The sequence below is a fragment of the Mytilus edulis genome, chromosome 9, assembly GCF_963676685.1.
Source record: "Mytilus edulis chromosome 9, xbMytEdul2.2, whole genome shotgun sequence".
In the NCBI taxonomy this organism is placed as follows: Eukaryota; Metazoa; Mollusca; class Bivalvia; order Mytilida; family Mytilidae; genus Mytilus; species Mytilus edulis.
This window is the reverse complement of record NC_092352.1, coordinates 30,884,481-30,907,019: the sequence shown is the minus strand read 5'-3', so window position 1 is coordinate 30,907,019 and position 22,539 is coordinate 30,884,481. Positions and strand designations below refer to the sequence as shown.

Sequence of the window (22,539 nt, the reverse complement as noted above, 5' to 3'; positions counted from 1 at the left end):
ATATGAACATCATTATTACATGGATAAAAAAAAAAGAAAAAAAAACATCCTTCTTGTCATTTCATTTTATTTGAAAGATACCAGCAAAAAAAGAACACGGTATAACATGTGTATTGTGTTGAAATAACACCAAAAGGAAGATAAGTTTGACACTGATTAAAATAAGAAATTACAAATGAAATTGTTAAACTTCATAGTTACTTTGTTTAGAGTTTGTTCAATTTGTCCGAACATTATTTTGCTCACTCGGTAGTGACGAATTTCAACTTGGGAGTTTAATGACAGAAAGAAACGAAAAACAATATGAAACTGGTTTAATATCATTGTATCATTTTATCATAATAAAAAAACGTATCCACCGTGAGTATTATTACGCATCAGGAAACACATTTTATAAAAACAAAGTGTAAATTTTCATTTCCCTCCATTTACCTCATGAAAAATAAATAAGTATGAAATTTTCACGATAAATTAAAACTACAAATTAAAACTACATCGTGATCTATAAATATTATGGGAATGCACAAATCAGCTTTTATATAAGTGAACAAGAGGAGAAAAATTAAAGTGTTGCAAATGATACCTTGTGTATTTTCTGGTCACAGATGTTGTATTATAATGCAACAATATTGCCTTTTATAAAATATCGGGTATAGAATTACAAACATCGAACTCTTGCTAAAAAAAGTGGTGAGACTTTAATTGTTTATAAAATGATTTAAATGTTCTCACCAAAAATATGAGTAACTCACAATTTAATTTTAATGTTAGCTACTTTTATAACATTTCTAACTGAGATATTAAAGATAAACATTACATAATATAAAACAACAGAATACATTATCCCTATTAAAGTTAATATGAGTAGATACATTGGTACTCATTTACTTTACACCATCTAGTGTTATTTTCTCAATACTGTAATTAGCTAATGAACGTTCTTGAAATAAGAGAGGGGCACACATAGTAATTATAACTTGATCAATCGCCTTCATCGATTTCATGTAAATATTGAAACAGGAGAATTGACACTATGGCCACACCATACCAGCGCTTTCGGAGATTATTCGATTATCCATAAATTTTTATTCTTTTAAGATCTTTGGAGCGTTTGTAAGCTCGTCCCGTTAGAGCGAGGTAGATAAGCTTATTCTGTGGTACTGTTGTAGGTTGAGGATATCGATTCGAGTGCCCGCCACAAGTCACGTGATACCAATTAATGTTATTTAAATCAGAAGCTGAGATGTTCTTCAATATTTCTTATATAAAATATTAAATCCAACCCCTTGAGTAAAGGAAAGTGTACAACAGCTTATTAAGGTAAGAACTTTTATTTTTTGTAGTTAAATGATTTTTTTTTATTATAATTTTACAATATAAAAGAAAAAACCAGGAAATTAGATATAAAAAATAATTTAATTAGTTGTAAAAGTGTAAAAACAATGATCATAAAGAATGTTTTCCTGAGAATCAATCTGTGCTATTATTGAAGACGAAAACTAGCATGTTTTATTAAAGAAACAATAATAAAAGTTATTTTATAAATTGATTTATGGGCTTGCATAATTTTTAATGTCTTATTCTCAATAAATAAGTTAATGATTTGTTATTTTTTCAATGGTTGACGTTAAAAGAAGATTTATCTATCATGAAACAAATTATGAAGTTTAGAAGATCTGAAGGAATCAAAACAGTATTTTTATAAAGTGTATTGAACATACTTAAGTGCAGTTTATATACACTCTTTTAAAACTTCTGTCTATATAATTGTACATGCAAAACCTGTCATTTGATTTAAAAAAGACGTAGAAATTTTATATATTGTAAATAGTATTTTATTTCATATTGTGTATTATATCTATGCATTTTAATAGTCTCTTATAATTCTGTATAGAATGGCTCTCATTTTATCTAGTGTTATTTTACAATGTATAAAGATTGATTGTACTTGTTGAGAGATGAGACTTTAATAAAACATTGAATTGCATAGATTGCAAAATGAAAAGGGACAAACAAGGTATCTTGAAAAAAAAACATCTAATGAAAAAATAAAACTGTATAAGGATGAAAACGAGAAATTTGAATGGATTAAAAGACTACATAGCGCGACATGTATTGTTCAATCCATGTAAGTTTTTTTCATCATAACATGTAATTCAAATAGTTGAGGTATTAAAGTTTTTCAAGCGTATTCATATTTTCAGTAGTCAAAAGCTGTGTTTTGTACGGTATAACGCCATTTACCTTCGTTAGCAACAGATTGTTTTCCCAGTTGAATCGCAATTCTAAACTCGCATTTATGATTTAAAGATACATTGTGTTTAAGCTTCGTGTAACCATCTTTAAACTAAAGTCATATCAGTGTTGTGTGTAAATGCAGAAAAATTGTAGGCTCAAAATGTGTAAAGTTTCGCAAAGTAGTGATTTCGATAACAACTTTATATGGGTTTTTGGTGTTCTTTCATACATCACGAGGCTAACAATATACAAGATTTTCAACCCCATCATGTGTCCATTAAATAATTCAAACCAAAGTGAGAGTAAGATTGACTGATTGGTAAGAGTAAGTAGATCGAGTTGTTCATCTAAGTATTAGTTCTTCCATTTTTATTCTTCCACAAATTAACTTGTATTTAAATTTTAAAGGTGTTATACAGATGATTTAGTTTTATTCTTTGTCGATAACGTGATCATTGTATTTAGAAATATTGAAAATATTAAATAAAAAAAGATTAAATTAAATTAAACAAATAAAACAAATAAGTTTGACATTGCTGCACCGAATCATAAAGAACAAAACTAACCTAGAAATAATTTATAAAGTAACGATACATGTAAATTGTTCTAAAGAATTAGGTAAATTAAGACAAGCACACAAGTAAATTTATGGATGTGTGGCATGACTGATTATGGCAAAGCAACCATAAAAGACCAAGGGACAAAAAGTAAAATCTCAAAAATACTGAACTCCGAGGAAAATTCAAAACGGAAAGTCCCTAATCAAATGGCAAAATCAATTTAAACCGAGCAATAACGCCAATAGGTTATTGAAATAAAAACAATTCAGAAAAGAGATGGACGATTTTCTAGAATGTACAAACCTGCATCATATAGTAAGCTATGAAAGACAAAGGCATGATAAAGTGCAAAAGAAAATCATAAGCGAACACCAAAGGCTAAAATTGTGCTGCGAAAATACAAAAAAATAAATATATGACAAACGGTAACTAAACGACAACTACAGTATTAAAGGTGTTTGTCTTTGACTAGTCACATAATGGTATTCATATTTGTGAGTACTTATCATGTCCTAGTAAAAAAATACCAGATAACACGATTCCGAAAAAGATGTTAATCGTTTTTAAATTAACTCAATTATTTATAGTTTCGATTGAGATTGTGTTATTTGGGTATTATTTTTGCTTTCATTTGTTGCATTTTTGTCTTCTTTTCGTCAGAAATTATTTTTCATCATCAACTTGTAATCTAGAATGCTGTCAAGGAAATCAACATTCATTAACAATATTTTTGTTTACAATACCGGTAAATCAAACTGAGCAGTAACGCCTGCAGGTTATAGAAATTAAAACAATTCAGAAAAGAAAAAAAATATTTTATTTCCTACTTGCGGACAATAGTGCTTTATTTTATTTTATTCAAAACGTGATATATCTGTATGCAGGTTTCTATCCACCCTGAATCGATGCTAAAATATGGTCTCATTTACTATTCTTAGGTTTTACTTAAGATTAAATTATTCGAAATCAATCGAAAATCTTTTCTTATAATATCAGCATGTGCCTGTTTTATTTTGAATTGCAGATTGCAATTTTCAATATCACCATGACAGTTCAGAATGAAATTGTTTATATAACGTATTTCACCTATAAAATAATCATTCTATTATGTCCTTTTTGTATAAAGGTGTTGCGTGACCCAATAATCCATTCACCATTATCATTAAAATACACATTTTCAGTTAACGCAGCCTCCCGCAGTTCTCAAAAAGATGTACGGAAGTATTTCCTACTTGCCCTATACATATGTATAGAATCTGAAAACCATTCCTATACTATTACCTATTCTAGTATACATATTTTTCCATATTTCAAACCAATTTCTCCACAAAACATTTTCATAGCAATTTCGGAAAAAAAATATGTAATCTGTTCTAAAAAAGAATCATTATTATCTGAAAAGACATTTGTTCAAATATGTTAAAAAAAAATCCAATTTTGATTCCCTCGGTTTTAGTTTGTAACCCGAATTTGTTATCTCTCAAACGATTTGTGACTATCGAACAGCGGTATATTACTGTTGCCTGTATTAGGCATAGAATACATGCATGGTTATTGCCTATATAAAATTTTGGGGTTGGGAAAATATGAAAATGTACGGAAATGCACATGCTAGGAATGTTGAATAAACGCCTCTACAATGTATGTCATAAATATAAATATAATACCAAACCCTCACATAATATAAAATGAAAAGCTAAGAGAAACAGTGTTCTAGATCTGATTTCAAATCTAAATACCCAATGAAAAAAACAAACAAAAAACGCTTGCTTGTACCAACGAATGTCAATAAAGACAACTGGTATATTACATAACTACGGCATCAAAACTATCTACATTGCAAAAAAAATGAAGAAAAACAAATTTCATTCATAAAAATGCATTAATTTAAACATTAGAAACATGTGTGAAACAATATATGCAGTTATTGTGTGTAGGTGACCTTTTTATATCAACAAGCTGTTTCATGCATGTATCAGGTACTAAACTCGTTGTTTTTTATTAGATTGACGTGAAACTGATGAACATTCGAATACTACAAGTATATCATGATGGTTTACTTATGCTTTTTTATTAAAATACTTTTTTCTATTGTTGCTAGTATGAATTAAACCAAATAAACACTAATGCATCAAACAGCACAAAACATATTCGTGGGTGCCCGCAAAGCACGTTAATGTTTTAAAACATAATGTATGACGTTTTTTTGGTTCAAATATTCTTTAGATTTATTCATGATTTCTAAGCTAGAAATAAGGATGAATTTATTATACACTGAGTAAATTAAAAGATTTTTTTATAAAAAAAAAGCGATACATTATTGAAAGGAAATCTAATAAAGATTGGCTGAAAATAACATTCAAACGATTTCAGTTTTTGTTACTTATCTACAGTTTTAATTAAAACAAAGTTGTTATAATTTGGCCATCAATCAAACCCTGAAAATGACACCCAGATCGATCATATTTCTTGCAATTTTTGAGTTGGTTTATTACAGTGTCTAGGAGCATTTCTTACGCTCCTTTCTTCGTTTGTCATATTTGAATTTGTTTGATAAATTGCCAATTTATCAATATCTCAGCTTGGTTCATTCATAAGTTTAGATTGTGTACATTTACAATGTTAGTTTCAGAATTAATGTAATTGCCTATATAGAGACGAGGATATCTCATGTCGGATTTCTACGGATAATTTGACGATTTTGTTTGATTAAATCTCCGGATTTCCAACTTACAAATAAATTCCATTCGGTATTGCCTGCAAATACCAAAAATGTCAAACAATTTAACCATTTTCACCTCAACTCCGGTGGTGTTCAGGCAAAATCTAAAAATTGAGTGCTGGATATCTGAAATTGCGTTTAAGATTTAAACTTTAAAATAAAAATTGAATGGTATTAATAATAATAATGACCAACCAAAGAAACTACTTGGACGAGGTAAAATAAGTTCTCTATACGTATTAAAAAAATAGTGTTCATTCATCTTACAACAAAAGAAATACTACGAACGCTGAAATCTTTTAGCACTTTTTATTTGAACTGATTAAGCCCTTATACGATTTACTAACCTATTGTTGCATTCGTTTGTGTTTGTGTTTGTTGCTGTTATTTTTGGTTATAATAATGTTGAATTCTGTCTCGACTTGTATACTTTAGTAATGTGACAAGTTCAATTACGAAGCCTATATAGACTGTCCCCCATGTGTAATATATTGCTGTCCTCGTGACATTTACAAATGTAAGCGAGACCACTACGGTTCCTACAATTAATGTCTCCTTTCATAATAACGAGCTATATTGTTTCATTAAGTGGAAAAATTGACACGACAACATCTTTCATCATAAACGAAATTAGGTGTTTGAATCAAACAAGCTACAATCACCTTCTGTGCAGTCTGAGACAAGCTGTGTTATAATTCACTACTTGCTGCCACGTAAATACTATAAAGAATGGTTAATGAAAGTCAGTATGACTGATACTTGATTTGTCTGTTGTTATTAATTAAATCTAGTTTTATTCCGGACAAACTTGGTAACGAATCGAGTTAGAACAAAGTGTAAATGTCTTTATATGTTTATTCTGGGCAATAAAACTGTGAACAACTAACCGCTTTTCATTATTTTATTTAAGTTAAACTATTAGAATTTGTTTTAATACGGCATAATATACTTCTGAATTTTTTATTGACTTTTTTATCCGAGCGTTAATGATGAGTCTTTATAGACAAACTGCGAGTTTGGCTTAACAAATTTAAGTCTAATAGCTATGATAAGTTTATAAAAAGCATTTTAAAGTGGTGCATATGCGATTCCTACTAACACTCTTTTAGAGAGAGCGACTTTAAGAGTGTTTGGTATCGTTTTGCATACCATGCAACAATATATTTGAATATTGCTAACATTATGATTTAATTGCATCTCCTTTGATAGTAGGTATCCGTCTGTCCAAATCAGAAAGACAAATCTATAGAGAAACATTTCACGCCTAATTTTTAAAAGGATTATATCTCAGAAACAATGACAGAAACTTTCCATATTTTTCTGTTTTTTCTGTTTTGTTATTTATAAATTATCAATTTATACGATTCTTTAAACAGAATGTTATTATTAAAAAAAAGTAGCAAACATCCTTCACATTTTTTTCGTCTTTGGGCAAACACAGGCAATCGTCCCAATTAACAAAGATTAGGCAACAGTCAATGACTCAAAACGCAAAGACAGACTTAAACTTTTTGCTAACTAAGTGTGCCAAGGAAAAAAAGCATATTATTCTGTAAACGGAACCGGTCTAGCGAAATGTTACGGCGGTCCTAGGTCTTTAAATACCAGTATATATTTGCATGATATATAGATTTACCGATTGTAGCATTTTTACAGAGGTGGCATTCATAACAAGAGAACCATATCCTTTGTACACATCCGGTCGGTCTACTTTTAGATTATTTTTTGTTTGTCGCCTTTATTTTTCTCAATCAAATCGATTAACGAGGTTTGAACATAAGTTAACTAAGTATCGCTTTTAGGTAAACAAAACAAAAACATATTTGATAGAAACCTAACGTCAGTGATTTGCTCGTCCCCAAATAATATGCCTATACTAAGTAAGGAATACGAAAATTGTTATCCATTTGTTTGATGTCTTTGAGCTTTTGATTTTGCCATTTGATAAAGGACTTTCTGTTTTGAATTTTCGTTGGAGTTCAGTAATTTTGTTATTTCACTTTTTGCAACTATATCATTCTTCATTAATGTTTTAATATTGAAGATATTATTGAAATCTGTGTATATGTGTACACACTTTTACTTAATAATATGATATTGATAAAGGTTAGATTTTATACTTGTTGCTACTAGTATTTCAGAATAAATGGTTCGTCTTTAGAACCAAACATTTTGTTTTGCTTTGTTCTTTTTGCTTCATCGTCCAATTTTCAAAACCATTTCAGACTTAGACTTTTTTATGACATCGTCCTTTTACATTACATCTTAATTTGCACATTCCTATACATGGAAATAAAATCTAGACGTGTAAAAGCAAATGGTAACTGATTCCAACATAAGAATTGATTTTAGTAGCTCAAGAGGATAACTTTACGGTCATAAGAGGATCACAATGCTCATTTATTTGAAAAACAGAACTCTTAAGTGATAAACTAACAACGATTAAAATCCATCATTCTATGAAAGTTCAGATAAAAAACTAACATGCATTCCAACTTAAAGTTTCAGTTTCTTTTAATAAATCGAAGCCATTTGTCTTTCGTAATTAAATTTGTACTATTTACATTTGTACAACAACATATATATACATGCAGATAAGATACAATTTTCATTTTCAAGTAACACGTCTCTTTTTCCAGCAACTAGCCAACTTTGACATTGACGACCTTGACATTAAGATAAGAATATATGTTCAACGCCAAGTCTGCAGAAATCATTTTTATGTCGTAAACATATTTTTTAGAATGACTTTGAAATTTGAATGAATAATTATAGAAGGGACGTTTAAATCTATGGAGACAGTATAGTTTTTATGTAAAGCAGTGATTAATATCATGACACAGATCTATTTCAAAGACTTTTCATTTCCAGTAATATGGTCATCAAGGACTATAAAGGTTAAAAGATATATAAAAAGAAAACGGCAAATTGATACCATTTGATGGGCTCAATCAACATAAAACACTAACGTCACAAAGTGAACACTCATTGACTCAAATGATAAATTCAAAATAGTCAAGTGTTATGTACACAATGTTGTTTGCTATGTTGTTGTTTTTTTCTTTTGAAAATATATGAAATAATATTTCCTATGTTAAAATTACAAAAAAAAAATAACCCAACTAGATTGCAACATCGTAGCAAAACGATACCGTAGCGTACACAGTTGTTGAAACAGAGAGTTGAAAAGTTAAATGTTTCAATTTTTAATCATTCATTTTTTATTATTACATTGAATTTTAGTGAAAATTAAATATACAAAATTTTAACCTTGAGACTTTTATCAAATAGTTTTTCCTTCTTCTTTCTTCCATAGCCAAATTTATTATACTTTTGTCTCTAGAATTAAACCAGGAATATCTAAATCAGTTATCTTTGAAAGCCTGAATCGTTTACGTCTGTACGGCATTTTTCACAATGATCCATCACGACAAGAAATACAATCCTCCTCTGGGCCACTTCAGATTTGCACATGCATATTAATTTGGTAATATGTAGGGAATTGTCCTGACGTATTTTAAATATTTTGACGTCATTTCGGATATGAGGTTACTGCAAATATTCTTCTTCAACCAGAAAGACCATTCGTTAATTGTATTAATACTGTGCCAGAAAACTTGCAGTATATTATTTTTGGTTAAATAGTCGGGTTGTTAAATATATACACGGTTTGAACATACACAAAAAGAAAACTTTCTATGGTTATAACTAACATATTCTGAAGTCTTGCCAGACTGAGTTAGATTCAGATTTCGAAATCAGTTGAATTGTTGTTTTTTACTGGACCTTGGCACCATTCCAATAGAGCTCGTTTACATTGAGGAAAATCATTGGCATTGCTAACAATAGTTAGCTTGTATGACTAATCTTCAATGACAACTCTTCAAGTACGGAAATAAGCAATAGTAAAACATAAAGATGTACAAAGATCATAAACAGAAACTTAAATAAAACGTAACTTAATATAAGATGTTTCCACTTGGAAATAATCGTTAGGGATTTCTGAATCCAATCACTGTCTACAGCCATATTGATGTACTCTGATGTAAAAAGGTTACTTTATTCTTCTCAATCACACCAAGAATTTTCCGAATTTCCGATACAAACTGCTGTTCAGTGAAACTATTCCTTTCACAATGCTATTGACGAAACATACATGATGTATATTTATCTGAATTCCTATTGATTTGCACTTTCAAATCTCAGGAGGCAATTAGTTATTTAAAAAATAAGTTTTCTGACTAAATATGAAATTTCTTGTCATGTGAATTAACCTTCTTAAATAAACTTTAGAAAAGCTTTAGAATTTCCCGCGACACTTTTAATCTCCCAGCACGTAGAAAGAATGTCAATGGGTTAGGCTTTCTCTTCAGCCGACACGCTTTGCAACTGTTCTAAAATGTAATATAAAGGCAAAATATTTTTCAACTGTTCGGAATAAAACAGATGCATCGAGAAGAAACATTATTGTTTATTGAAACAAACATTTCTATTGCACGTAAAGCGTAGCAAAAGAGTTTATAAAACCATTGCTAAGCCTGAATCACTGAAAGGTTCTTGGAAATACAGGAAAACTCTTTATATTGCTAATCTTGATGTTAAAAAACCTAAACATTTATATAATGGTTAGAAATATAGAAATGTTCAGGCCACAAATGTATAAATATTGGAAACCAAATTATTTTCGCGGATATTTTCTTTCGCGTTTAGCCTTTTCAAGTCCACTTCACGACGATTTAATTTCGCGATTTTCAGATATATTTAATGTAGTTCAATAGTTGTTTTGGTTTTTTTAATTATATAGTTCAATAGAAAAGATCCAAGTGTTACGTATTCGCGGCGATTTATGTAATCGAGTTATATTTCTTCTCACGAAAGTCGCGAAAATAAATCGATCGTGGAAAAACGTTGGTTTTACAGTACTTGAGGAGCTAAACAACATAAAGGGCAAATTATATTTTATCAAGGGAGAGTTTCAAAATATATTTGTTAGGTCAGTATCAAAACACTATCTTCTGAGCTGGTGATACCCGCAAGAACTAGCAATCTACCAGCATCAGTGTCGATCCAGTACTACAAAATGAAAATAAAATTTAAAAAAATTGTTTTGTTCTTGGTGCTTTTCTGGAAGATCGCATTCAGCAAAAATATTATAACCAAAATTTCTACGCTAGCGAAACGGTCCCCGGCATATACAGCAAAATTAAATTGTCACAATGTATTATTGTGGAAGGATTGTCAAAACCAGGTAAAAGACCAACAACTCCCGTACAGATTGTTAAATCAAAATGGGGGTACAATGTGGCCAACTTCTTATAGTCACGATGACAAACAATAGTACCAGGTATAAAAGCTTTCTGTAAAGGTTTCTCAGTGAAGTTTGAATAACCATGTGGAAAGGTTTGAATTTTGGATCCTAATAACGGTATCAAATGACCAACTACACATGATGGGAAACAATTCTACCAATTTAAGAGGTTTTTTTTGTTATTCTGTCTCAAAGGAGTTGCTGTCACAATGCTTAATGGTAACAATACTTATCAATCTTAGTCAATGTCTATAACTTCCGTAAAAACTGTTAAATAAAAATTTAGTCAAAATGAAGAGATTTGGAATACTAATAATTCTACAAAATATGTAGAACGGTCTCTGAGAATTGAAGTGATTCAAACGGAAATTCGAATTTATAACCTCTGGGGATCGATGCGCGGAGACAAACAAGCAACTTTGAGACACAAACTTTGTTTTATAAAACAAAAATAGATACAAATCATTAATTTTCAGAGTCCAGTGCATCGTGAATGAAAAGAAAAAAAACAACTGGTAAGAGCGCAGCTTAATCTATTGATTCTTGTGCATTATTGGTATCTGCAAAACTTGCTTTTATAAAACAGTTTACTAAACTTTGACTATTATGTAAGAAATTAATATATTTACTGTTGGATGCATTTGAAAGTGACATCTTCTCATAAACTAAGACAAATCTATCATTTTTTGTTTATATTTCAATGCTAGCGTTCGCTTAGATTACTATATTTTAGATGCAAGTCCAAAAGGAACTAGCTGTGCTTCATTTCTTGTCGTTTTCTCTTTTATTATATGAGACAAACTTCACATTGAAACTTCTAAGCAAAAATCAAAAGATGCTAGCATTATCCTTTAACTTTACATTCAGCTATTTAGATGATTGAGTGATTGATTGTTGGTTGCTTAACGTCCAGTTGCAAATATTGCATGCATTATCAGGGAATAAAGCTATATAGATGATATCCTCTCAATGAATAATTCAAAGTTCGGTTACTATGTTGAACACATCTATTCCACCAAACTTGCAGTTTCGCAAATGGCGACGGATATTTTTCATAACCACAATTCCTCCTTCTTTTCTTCAAATATGATCTACCGAATGCGACTTATCACGTTTTGTACTCAAATGAACTACACGACGGGTACCACATGTGGAGCAAAATCTCCTTACCATTCCGGAGCGCCTGAGAACATCCCTTGTTTTTGCTGAAGTTCGTGTTTTTCAGATTTTAGTTTTCGATATAAGCTATGTAGATGATGTCCTCTCCATGAATAATTCAAAGTTTGCTTACTATGTTGAGCGCATCTATCCCATCAAAATTGCAGTTTCGCAGATGACAACGGATATTTTTCTTAACCACAATCCCTCCTTATTTTCCTCGAATATGATATACCAAATTAGACTTAACTCCGGATTTGTACCTAAATGAACAGCACGACGGGTACCACATGTGGAGCAGAATCTCCTTACCATTCCGGAGCGCCTGAGAACATCCACGGTTTTTGTTGGGGTTCGTGTTTTCAGTCTAAAACTTTCTACGTTGTGTTTTGTATACTGATGTTTGTCTTTCGATATTTTATTATTTTGTTGCAATGTCGTTGTCAGTTTGTTTTCACCGTACACGAAAAGTGTAATTATCCCTTTCGTATAGTTTTTCTCTCCTTTATGCGCTTTTTGGTCGAACTATATCTATATAAATTATCTAATCTCAAATCAAAACGTCACGGTACAATTACACGTAGACAGCAGTCATACCGAAGCTTGCCGATAGTGACCACAATCGACCACAGATTGTATTAACAGTCAAATTTATAGTTCCTCAATATAAGAGATTTATGTCATTCAGACATCCTTTATAAGAATTCAATTTTGGCAGGTTTTTATTATTTCTGAGAAGTAATTAACTAACATTTGTACTGTTCAGAGAACTGAATTAGAAGGGATAATTTGATTATTTGATTTTTAAATCAGTCATATGAATCAGATATATTGTTTGAACTTGTGACCATTTCACAAAACAGCAAACATAATTATGGTATTACCATGGGAACGATGAATCCACAGTTATTTTTGCCAATCAAACATTCCGTTAAATGGCTCGTTATCTTGGATTGAAAACGCAAGATTAATTCTGTAACCTTAAATCAAAGACAATTACGGATGACTTGCCACGAACAATTTCTCTTAACTCATTAATTCTCTAGTTCTATTCCAACTCTTGCATAACCAGCCAGCATAGACTTTTCTATAAATTGACCAATTTTCTCATCAAAGTTAGCAAGTAAATCGCAGAGAAGCTTAATCTAACTGCATTAATTACCCTTAACTGTGGCTTAAATGGTTACTCTATCCGACAGAGACAGTATGTTTTGTCATGTTAATGGCGAAGTAATTCATTCTTTAAACATATAAAATATATCTTTCTGTTCTGCTTCTTGTGTTACATATTCTTTTTTCAAGGTTTTGTTGTTGGTTATTTTTAGTGATTTTTTAAATAAAAGTATATGTCAATTTATTAAAAAGAAAACGGAGGTGAAAGACATAACATGATAAGAGAGTACGAATAGGACAAAATTACAAAACATTGAAACTAATTTGATACATCATATATGTTTTCAAAAACTTAATTTTCTTCATTGGTGCTCGATTTCAAATAACAGAAACCTGAAGTATTAAATGTTAATGAAAATAAATTCCTAAATTACTCGCTCAAAAAGTAAAAGAAAAAAACACAAAATCCAACTCAGGAAAACTGCGTTTAAATCTTGTTGTAAATATTTAAATAAAACAGTTCTAATTATTTTCTTATTAACAGCATGTTTTTAACGAACGTGCATAATAAATCATGCTAAACGATATAGCATATCTAACATTTGTAATAAATAATAAAAGAATATTTAATTACTCAGTTTTATAGGTTTAAAAAAAAACTAAGAACATTTATTACGATTTCTTTTTTAACATTAGTTTCGTATCTCCACAATTCTTCCAGTTTATTATGTAATTAACAATTAACGATCCGGTTAAAATGTTGGAAACCTTCAATTGTTTGTAACCAATATTGATTATCAATTTCTTGTAATTTTAATTACTCACTCCATTTCTTATCTTCAAAACCAGTGGTGTGAACCCATGCTGGGCGACAAGTTTTATTTCAATAAACATGATAAAGGAAATGTTACTATGTATGGAAAACTCTGATGTAAAATATTTATCTGCGTTTAATTGTAATGATATATTGATGTCTGATATTGTGATAAGATCACATTATGTACGTCTTAATTGGATTTCATACAAATCACCTGCAGTTTACAGATACTAGATTATTTATTTAGTCTATATTTCATCTATTTACAGTATCAAGTTATTATTATCCAGGTTACTTTCGGGACACGTTCACAAAGGGTGACACTAGTGATGTATCGGCCTGTATGCATAACTTTCTATATTACGTAAATGAAAATAACGGTTGCTAAATCTTCAGTACCTCTGTTTAGAAACTTTCAGTTGCATTTCACTCTCATTAAAAAGAATAAAGAAATAAAACTTTAAATTGTTAAGCTTTTTTTTCCATTAATTTTCACACATAGCATAAATACATTTTCAGTTGACATTATTCCCGCATTGCCAAATCATTTCCTTAGTTGCCCACACAGCAAGGTCTGCAGTAAAGGAATGAAAACAAATACGAACAATGAAGACTTACTTAATTCCTAATGATACGGGTTACATGTTTGCCCCTGGGATGCGAATTTTGTGGTGTCTCAAGATTTATTAATTAAAGAATTACCACATTGTAGGAAATCCATAATGAAAAACGAGGAAACATATATAAGGTGATGTTCCAATTATCAAAGTATATTATTACACGAAAAACCAAGAAGGACACATTATAGCTTCAAGATAGTTATCGATAAAGTAAAACTATACCTACATTTTGGAATTAAAAGTATGGATACAAAAAAACTAAAGTTAAAAAAAACATAAAAACTTGTGTATTAATTTTGTTCGCCAAAATATTTATATGAAAGAAACTGCTAGCGTGTAATTTTTCCAGATGTCGTCTGTTTGATCGTTGTCATGCGACAGCAACTACTCAATCGATTTGTTTGACTGTCTATCCCTAAATTTAGAAATCCAAAAGTTCTAATAATTAAAATAAATATTAAATACAATATACATCAATAGTCTTTATGTAATCCAAGAACAAGAAAGCGATAGTAAAACATGAAAATATAACATAAGTAAACGCTAGTGACATTTCACAAAATGTTTCTTGATATATTATGCTATTGACTCAGAATATCTATTTCACTATAAATGGTGTGTGTTACAATTCTCTCTTTAATAGCACATTTTTGGATGATTTATATACATCAATTTGGGTTGATAGTTAACAAAATATATAACCTTAAACAGAAACAGATAAATTATACTAAAATATATGAAATTTTATAACTAAATATTTTACATCTTGTGTACAAAACAAAGACGTGGTTGATGTGAATTATTCTATCATTTAAGAGAATTAAATTAACATTAGTTTAAGGAAAATCGAAATTAATTCGGAGATGCATTTCGATTCTTTAAATATATATTGTTTTGCACAATTTTTATTGGACTTCTAATGATACTTTATGCAAGATTGTTTCATGATTTAATAATGAATTATTCAAACATGTTTAAGCTGGTAGTGTGGTATCAATGCATACCAATACATTACGCGGGCTTTATGGGTGCGGGGGACAGTTCGTAGATACTTCTATAAAGTATTGTGTTATCATTTATCTGAAGACCACTCACGAAATCCCGGGATAACATTTATATATTTCTTTAAAGCATCATCAATTTTTTAAGATTCATGTAATAAGGTTCATCTACATAGCCCCTAGTTTAGCAAAATTGTTAACCGACCCAAAACTGTTATTGATATATATGAAAAAAAATCTTAAGAATTTAAGATTCATGAACATTACTTATTTCAATTAATGTTTGTCGCTGTGGTCTGTTCTGTTATTTGTTTTTATATGGCAAGTCACCCAGACTGAGTTAAACCTGTTCTGACATAAAATTTGATTGGTGTAGTCTACTGTTAAATTTTCAAAATCGTTTGAAAACACTTTTTTTTCTACCTTCAAATAAAGATGGCCCTATTGTGTTCTTATGTTGTATCAATGACCGAGTTCTACCCCGCAATATTCTGGATGCGCCTGTCAAAAGTCAGGAGCCGGCAATTCAGTGATTGTCGCTTGTTGCTGTGTAACATATTTTCTTTTCGTTCATTATTTTGTACCTAAATAAGGTTGTTAGTTTTTGCGTTTGAATTGTTTTTCATTGGTCATTTTGGGGGCTTTTATAGCCGACTATGCTGTATGGGCTTTGTTCATGGATCCATAGTTGTCTAATTTCTGTTAATTTGGTCTCTTGCGGAGATATCACATCTTATTTCTATATTTTAGCCAGATTTTTGGCACAATAGTAACTTTCAGTGCTCGTAAACGTAATTGTCTCGTTTTCAACTGTTTTAGTCAGTGTTTCAAACAGCTTTGTATCCAAACTTCCAGCCATTTTTTCTAGTATTAAGATAAGTGCTTAGAAGTTAGTAAGTTTTTGGATCTGTGGCTTTAAGTGAATGTATAGAATTTTGGTAGTTTTATTCCTTAATATAAAACCACAGCGCTATGAATATTGTGAGTTTTTGGATCTACAACTTTTACGACAATGTACAGAATGTTGATAATTTCATCCTTAATATCAAACCACAGAGCTGACTCTGACCAAAATGACTAGTTTATTAGTTAACCAAATGAAGTTCATACTACATCACATTAGATTAATGTCGTGCAAAATCTGTGCATTTAGGTTTAAAGAAATAACATGTTCTACTGGAAAGTAATCATCTCGTCCGGAACAAATACAAATCTTACTTGAGGAACCATTTCACCGTTGAATAAACAAATTTATTCAATGTACAATGATAAAATCGATAGAGTTCTTATCTCAGATCAAAAACGGCTTCAAGCGCATCAAAGTAGATCAATTGAAAATATCTTAGCAGAGTTTATGAGGATCTTTAACTTTACTAATTAAATCAACAAGCAGTGATTCTAATTATGGCTTTTTTCATTGGAATCTTGATTATGCTTGTTCTGTCTGGCACTTAAAGTGTTTTTGGAAATCGTTGTGCTTATATGAAATAAAAATTTGAAAGATCGTATCTTATATATATATTTTATTACTTAATTGGAAACTTACAACAAAAGATTAAAGGAGATGGATGCATTTCATTTAACAGAGAGCAAAACCCATCCCCTAAAGTAAGCTAAAAAAACCAAAGTGAAAACAAAACGGAAACTAACAACAACCATGACCATACAAAAGAGGGGCAATCGATACCAGAGGAACTCATAAATCGAAAACAAACTGACAACGCCATGGCTAAAAATGAAAAAGACAAACAGACAGACAATAGTACACAAGAAACAACATAGAAAACTAGACTAAACAACACAAACCCCTCACAAAACTGGTTGTGATCTAGGGTTTCGCCGGAAGGGTAAGCAGATTCTGTTTCACATGTGGCACCGTCGTATTGTTCATGTTATTACAAACCCGGTAAATAGTCTAATTCGGTAGATCATTCATGAAAAGGGAAGAGGATTGTAAGAACGACGTAAGAAACATATCCGATATTATCTGTGGAAACGGTTATTCCATAACGTTCAATTTTGGATTTAGTTAGGATTCCTAAATGTTGTGAATAAAATATAGACAGGCATGTAAAACTTAGGGACGACATCAAAAGTTCAATGAAGTATTAAAAACTTAATTCACATAGTTTTTTCACTGACCCCCCCCCCTCTTAACTTAATTTGGGGAAAATAGGGATGTATGTAAAATCGATTTTAGATTAACAAATTTTGCAGCAATGTTGACCCCCCACCCCCAAACTATTTGATTTAAGTTTTTTTTATCCTACATCGATCTTTTGATGTCGTCCCTTAGTCGGAATAAATCATATTATGTAGCAATTCACCACCCCTTACCAAGACATTGGGTGTGCTGTTTATATCACACCATAAAAACAAACTTTCAAAATCAGTTGTAAATGTCTAGACTTATCCGATTTCTACGATGCACATAGACAACTAGGATTTATTTTCAGTACAAATGAATTCACAAAAATATACATATAACTAAAAGGCATACTTGAATTCATGGTCTTTTGATGTTATTCATATAAATATATATTAAAAATACAAGTTCCAAGATATAATAAGCAAATTGTCAAAGTATATGTAACGTTGCATTGTATCCAACAAAATATGACAGTTTTTGCAAACGAGATACTATTTTTCTTGACGTTGTGTTTTCTCCTTGATGTTTTCTTTCTTGTACAACCATCAAGAGACTGTAATCTCGTTTAAATCAAATAAATAGGACTATACCATAAAGTCTCATCCGATAATTATATAGAAGTAGTTCTATAGACATGTTATTGATAAAGCACAGGTAAAATTAAAAGATCTCACCTGAAAGGCACGTATCTCATTGTCAGACTAGACATACATTGTAGCTAACTTATAATTTGATACACCATACCCTTGTTTCGTTTATATAAGACTTGTGGCGTTGGAAGGCTAAATATACGCGAAGTTTAAAAGCATTCAAAACAAGTTATTTCAACAAAATTGTGCCATATTCGGCTAAGGCAACACGACAGCACATAACTGTATTAATGGTACTTCATTTCAATAAAAAAAAAGTGCTACTTACTCGTGCTAGTGATATCCTTATTGGTAAAACCACAAGCAGTCGCATCGACACTATGGTTATAAAAACCCATTTAAGTTACCAGGCTACGTTTGTCGAGCGTTTCGTCTACATAAGACTCATCAGTCAGAAAAGACATATGCAAAATTAATTGAAGACCATTTAAAACTAAATTATAAATGTTGTGCCAAATATAACTATGACAGTACATGTTTGGGGTAGAAAACATCAGTGTTTCGAACAGTTCATCATGTTTAACAATTCATTCGCAGCAAATAATCGTATGAATGAAAATATGGATAAAGATAATAAAAATCGCAGATTATAAATTCTATAACTAAATATGTCTTTATGGTTTACATGTTTGCCATGTAGTTAGGAATTTTGTTGATTTATGTATCATAGAAAAATGTGTAATTTGTAAAGAACTAAATATAACTGGAAGGTTCGATACCGCAAAAAAAGAATACTGGTTTAACCCACAATTTTGTATATAATCAATGTACCCGTACCTGTACCCGATAAAAAAATAATGATCTATCGTTTGCTTTTTTTATGATGCCCGTTTTGTCACAATTGACCAATAATTATCCAGAAACCATGAAGATAGATGCATTCTGGATTTCTAATTGTTTTACATAGTAGTTTCTCGAATCGTTTGGTTGATTGTCGTTCAAAAAATCGAATGCATAAAATTCATCTTACATATATGAGAATCACGAAATCTTTATAATACTATCATAATTTTGAATTCTTCTCCTGTAAAGCTTTATTTATGGATTGTTATTTTTCTTTTACGTCGGTCATGACTTATCTTTATTTTGATTTAATAGTTTCTTATTGTCCTTTTGGTACGTGTTTCTGTCAACTTGCTTACAAATGTATTGTATAAAAAACAAAATCGACTTTTAATGCAAAAATATAAAATTGGACCATTTGTACTATCATACCTATTTCAGTTTATGTCAAAAACAAGAAAACCAACACATATGCTTAATTGTGAGGTTTTGTGACAGCCAGGATTTCACATAGTAGACAAAGACGTATTGATTCTGTTATTAAGTAAAGAGAAAAGTGAGATGAAGGTCTACACGAACTTGTTTCCTATGACTGTAATTGCTTTTGATTTTGAACAACTTTGGACCGAAATTGAAATACTTATTTCTTCTACTTCGAAGGCTTCCCAAAAGAAAGAGTACAGATTGAAGGAGACAAGAGAGAGCAACAACGCATACATTAAAATGGAAAAGCAGTGTTATATGTAAAGACTAAAGGTAACCTTTTCTTGGAATATACGGATTTTACTGTGAATTATTTTCGGAGGAATTAAATCAAAATGGTGTCGTTTAGTTTGGATTTTGTGAAAACTAAAGCGGGGGACTTAATGCAGACCGCCAACGATAAAATTCAAAATCCAGTATCCCAGCGTCGACTGGTTCTTATTATAGTGTGCATTGCACTTCTATTAGATAACATGTTATATATGGTTATCGTTCCTATTATACCAATATATCTACAAGACATGTTTAGCAATGATGAGAGTAAAACTACAGCTATGCCATCTATAGACAATGTAACATCAATGTACAATTATTCTTATCTGTACAACAAAGACAATCACTGGAATAGAACACTAACAACAACTACAACAAAAGGTCGACTCGATATACCACCTCCACCAATTAATTATGGTGAAGGTGGGGGTGCTATTGGTTTACTTTTCGCCTCTAAAGCTATTATGCAACTAATGATAAATCCATTTACTGGTGCTCTCATAGACAGAATTGGATATGACAGACCACTGATGATAGGTTTAACCATTATGTTCTTTTCGACAATTGTTTTCGCGTTTGGAAATTCGTATGCAGTTTTATTTCTAGCTAGAAGTCTTCAAGGGGTTGGATCGGCTTTTGCAGATACATCAGGCTTTGCCATGATTGCCGACCGATATAGGGAAGATTCAGAGCGAACTAAAGCACTCGGAATAGCTCAGTCATTTATATCATTTGGATGTCTTGTAGCACCACCTATCGGCGGTGTCCTCTATCAGTTTGCAGGAAAAGTTGTTCCATTCATTGTCTTGGCGTCTTTTTGTTTAATAGATGGTATTCTTTTGTTATTCGTGATGAAGCCATTACGTCAGGAAAGACTCATGACTTCAAAAGAAGATCGCCCGAAAGGAACACCAATATATAGATTACTGATGGATCCTTATATTTTAGTAGCAGCTGGAGCACTAGCTATGTCAAATGTTGCATTAGCATTCTTAGAACCAACTATTGCTATGTGGATGGAAGGAACTATGCAAGCCACACAATGGCAAATCGGTCTTGTTTGGCTACCATCATTTCTTCCTTATCTTGGAGGTGTTTATTTAACTATAACGATTGTAAGGAATTTTCCTCGCTACCACTGGGTAATTTGTTGCGTAGGCCTGGTTATTGAAGGTGTAAGTTGCTTAATAATGCCATTTACGGAGGCTTTTTTTGTAGTGTTGTTCCCAATAATGGGGATTTGTATTGGCGTCGCATTAGTTGATACAGCAATATTACCGCTTCTAGGATACGTTGTAGATGTACGATATGTTTCGGTGTACGGTAGTGTATATGCTATTGCTGACATTTCCTATTCGTTAGCATATGCACTAGGTCCTATTGTGGCAGGTCAGATAGTTCAAACAATAGGATTTACATGGTTAAATGTGGGTATTTTTCTCAGCAATATACTGTATGCTCCCTTTTTGTACAAATTAAAGAACTTTTACGACTATACACCATTTACCAACGAATGTGATGTTCTTGTGTCTGATCCTCCATCTAAACATTACAATACATATCTTCAAAACGGCTCGATCACAGACGGAAAAATGTCGGAAGTGGGCGCCATCAATGGAGAAAATCACTTGAAAGTGACAAATGGAAAAGCGATGCACGCCAAAAATGGTTATCACGCTGACTCGGAGGAAATAGACTACTTTGAAGCAAAACCATCAGAACCATTTTCCTTTTACAGTCGACATTAAACATTTATCTTAACATTATTGATAGAATTGTCGTGTTGTTCTAGACTAAATCTTTGCTATCATAACGCTCAGACATTATGTTCAAAACATGATATCGTTACTATTCCATAAAAGTAGAGGCTTGCTATAGATAATGTCAATATTTTCTCCAGAAACACAAACTTTATTTTACCATTATGTGCTCACTGTGACCTGATACTTTTAAACATAGTATTTGTTGTTTTAGACATAAATTGACTACATAGACATTGAAGTGTCTTCTCATTCTAGAATTCCATTGTGCAAAAATGATAAGACAAAGTAGAAATGTTTTCGGTTCTGTGAATGATCACAAAAATAAAATATAATACATAAAAACCAGTTGGTTATCTTTCGATACATTCAGTTGAAGTTTTGACACATTTTGATTTGGAATGCAGAGTATCTTTAATTTATAGTACAAAAACAATAGGGTATAAAAATTCCACAAACGAATGAGCAAATTGATAACTCAACATAAATAAAAAAAACTAGATATTTCAAAAGAAATGAATTAACCCCACTACTAGTATTTGATCATGTGCCTGTCCAAAACCAAGAAATTCGTCAGTAATAATATTTTGTTAAATTTTGATGTTGTTTGGTTATTAACCACGACCATTTAGCATTGATGTCTGATCTTCGTAGTCTCTGCTCTATTTATTCACAACAGATTTGTTATGCACATTTCTGATCGTTTAAATAGTGAACAAGTTTAAGAAGCGACCCACAATTTATCGTCAACATTGACATCAAAATTTCTAACAAAAGGACAACTATTGACAAAGTGTCTGATTTTTGACAGGCATATATACATTTATCGGGGTTAAAAGTTTTCATCCATCTTCCTTTAAAAAAAAGAAGCTGCTGCTCTATTCGGATTTTCGGGGTTTTCTCG

General features: G+C 31.1%; 2 protein-coding genes across 2 annotated transcripts in view; both read left to right on the top strand.

Annotated features, from left to right (window-relative positions):
• Positions 1-944: 944 nt before the first annotated feature.
• LOC139488078 (choline O-acetyltransferase-like) overlaps positions 945-22,539 on the top strand; it is an 89,755-nt gene continuing 68,160 nt past the window's right edge. The window contains exons 1-2 of the mRNA XM_071273424.1: positions 945-1,320; positions 19,780-19,875. The gene's annotated coding sequence lies outside the window, so the exon portion shown is untranslated. The remainder of the gene's footprint in view (positions 1,321-19,779; positions 19,876-22,539) is intronic.
• Positions 19,938-21,623, top strand: LOC139489911 (vesicular acetylcholine transporter-like). Its single transcript, XM_071276757.1, has one exon. The coding sequence runs from the start codon at positions 19,938-19,940 to the stop codon at positions 21,621-21,623; it is 1,686 nt and encodes a 561-aa protein (XP_071132858.1).

What these genes read in the sequence shown, in the direction of transcription:
- LOC139489911 (XM_071276757.1), top strand. Translation starts at nt 19,938, where the DNA reads ATGGTGTCGTTTAGTTTGGATTTTGTGAAAACTAAAGCGGGGGACTTA.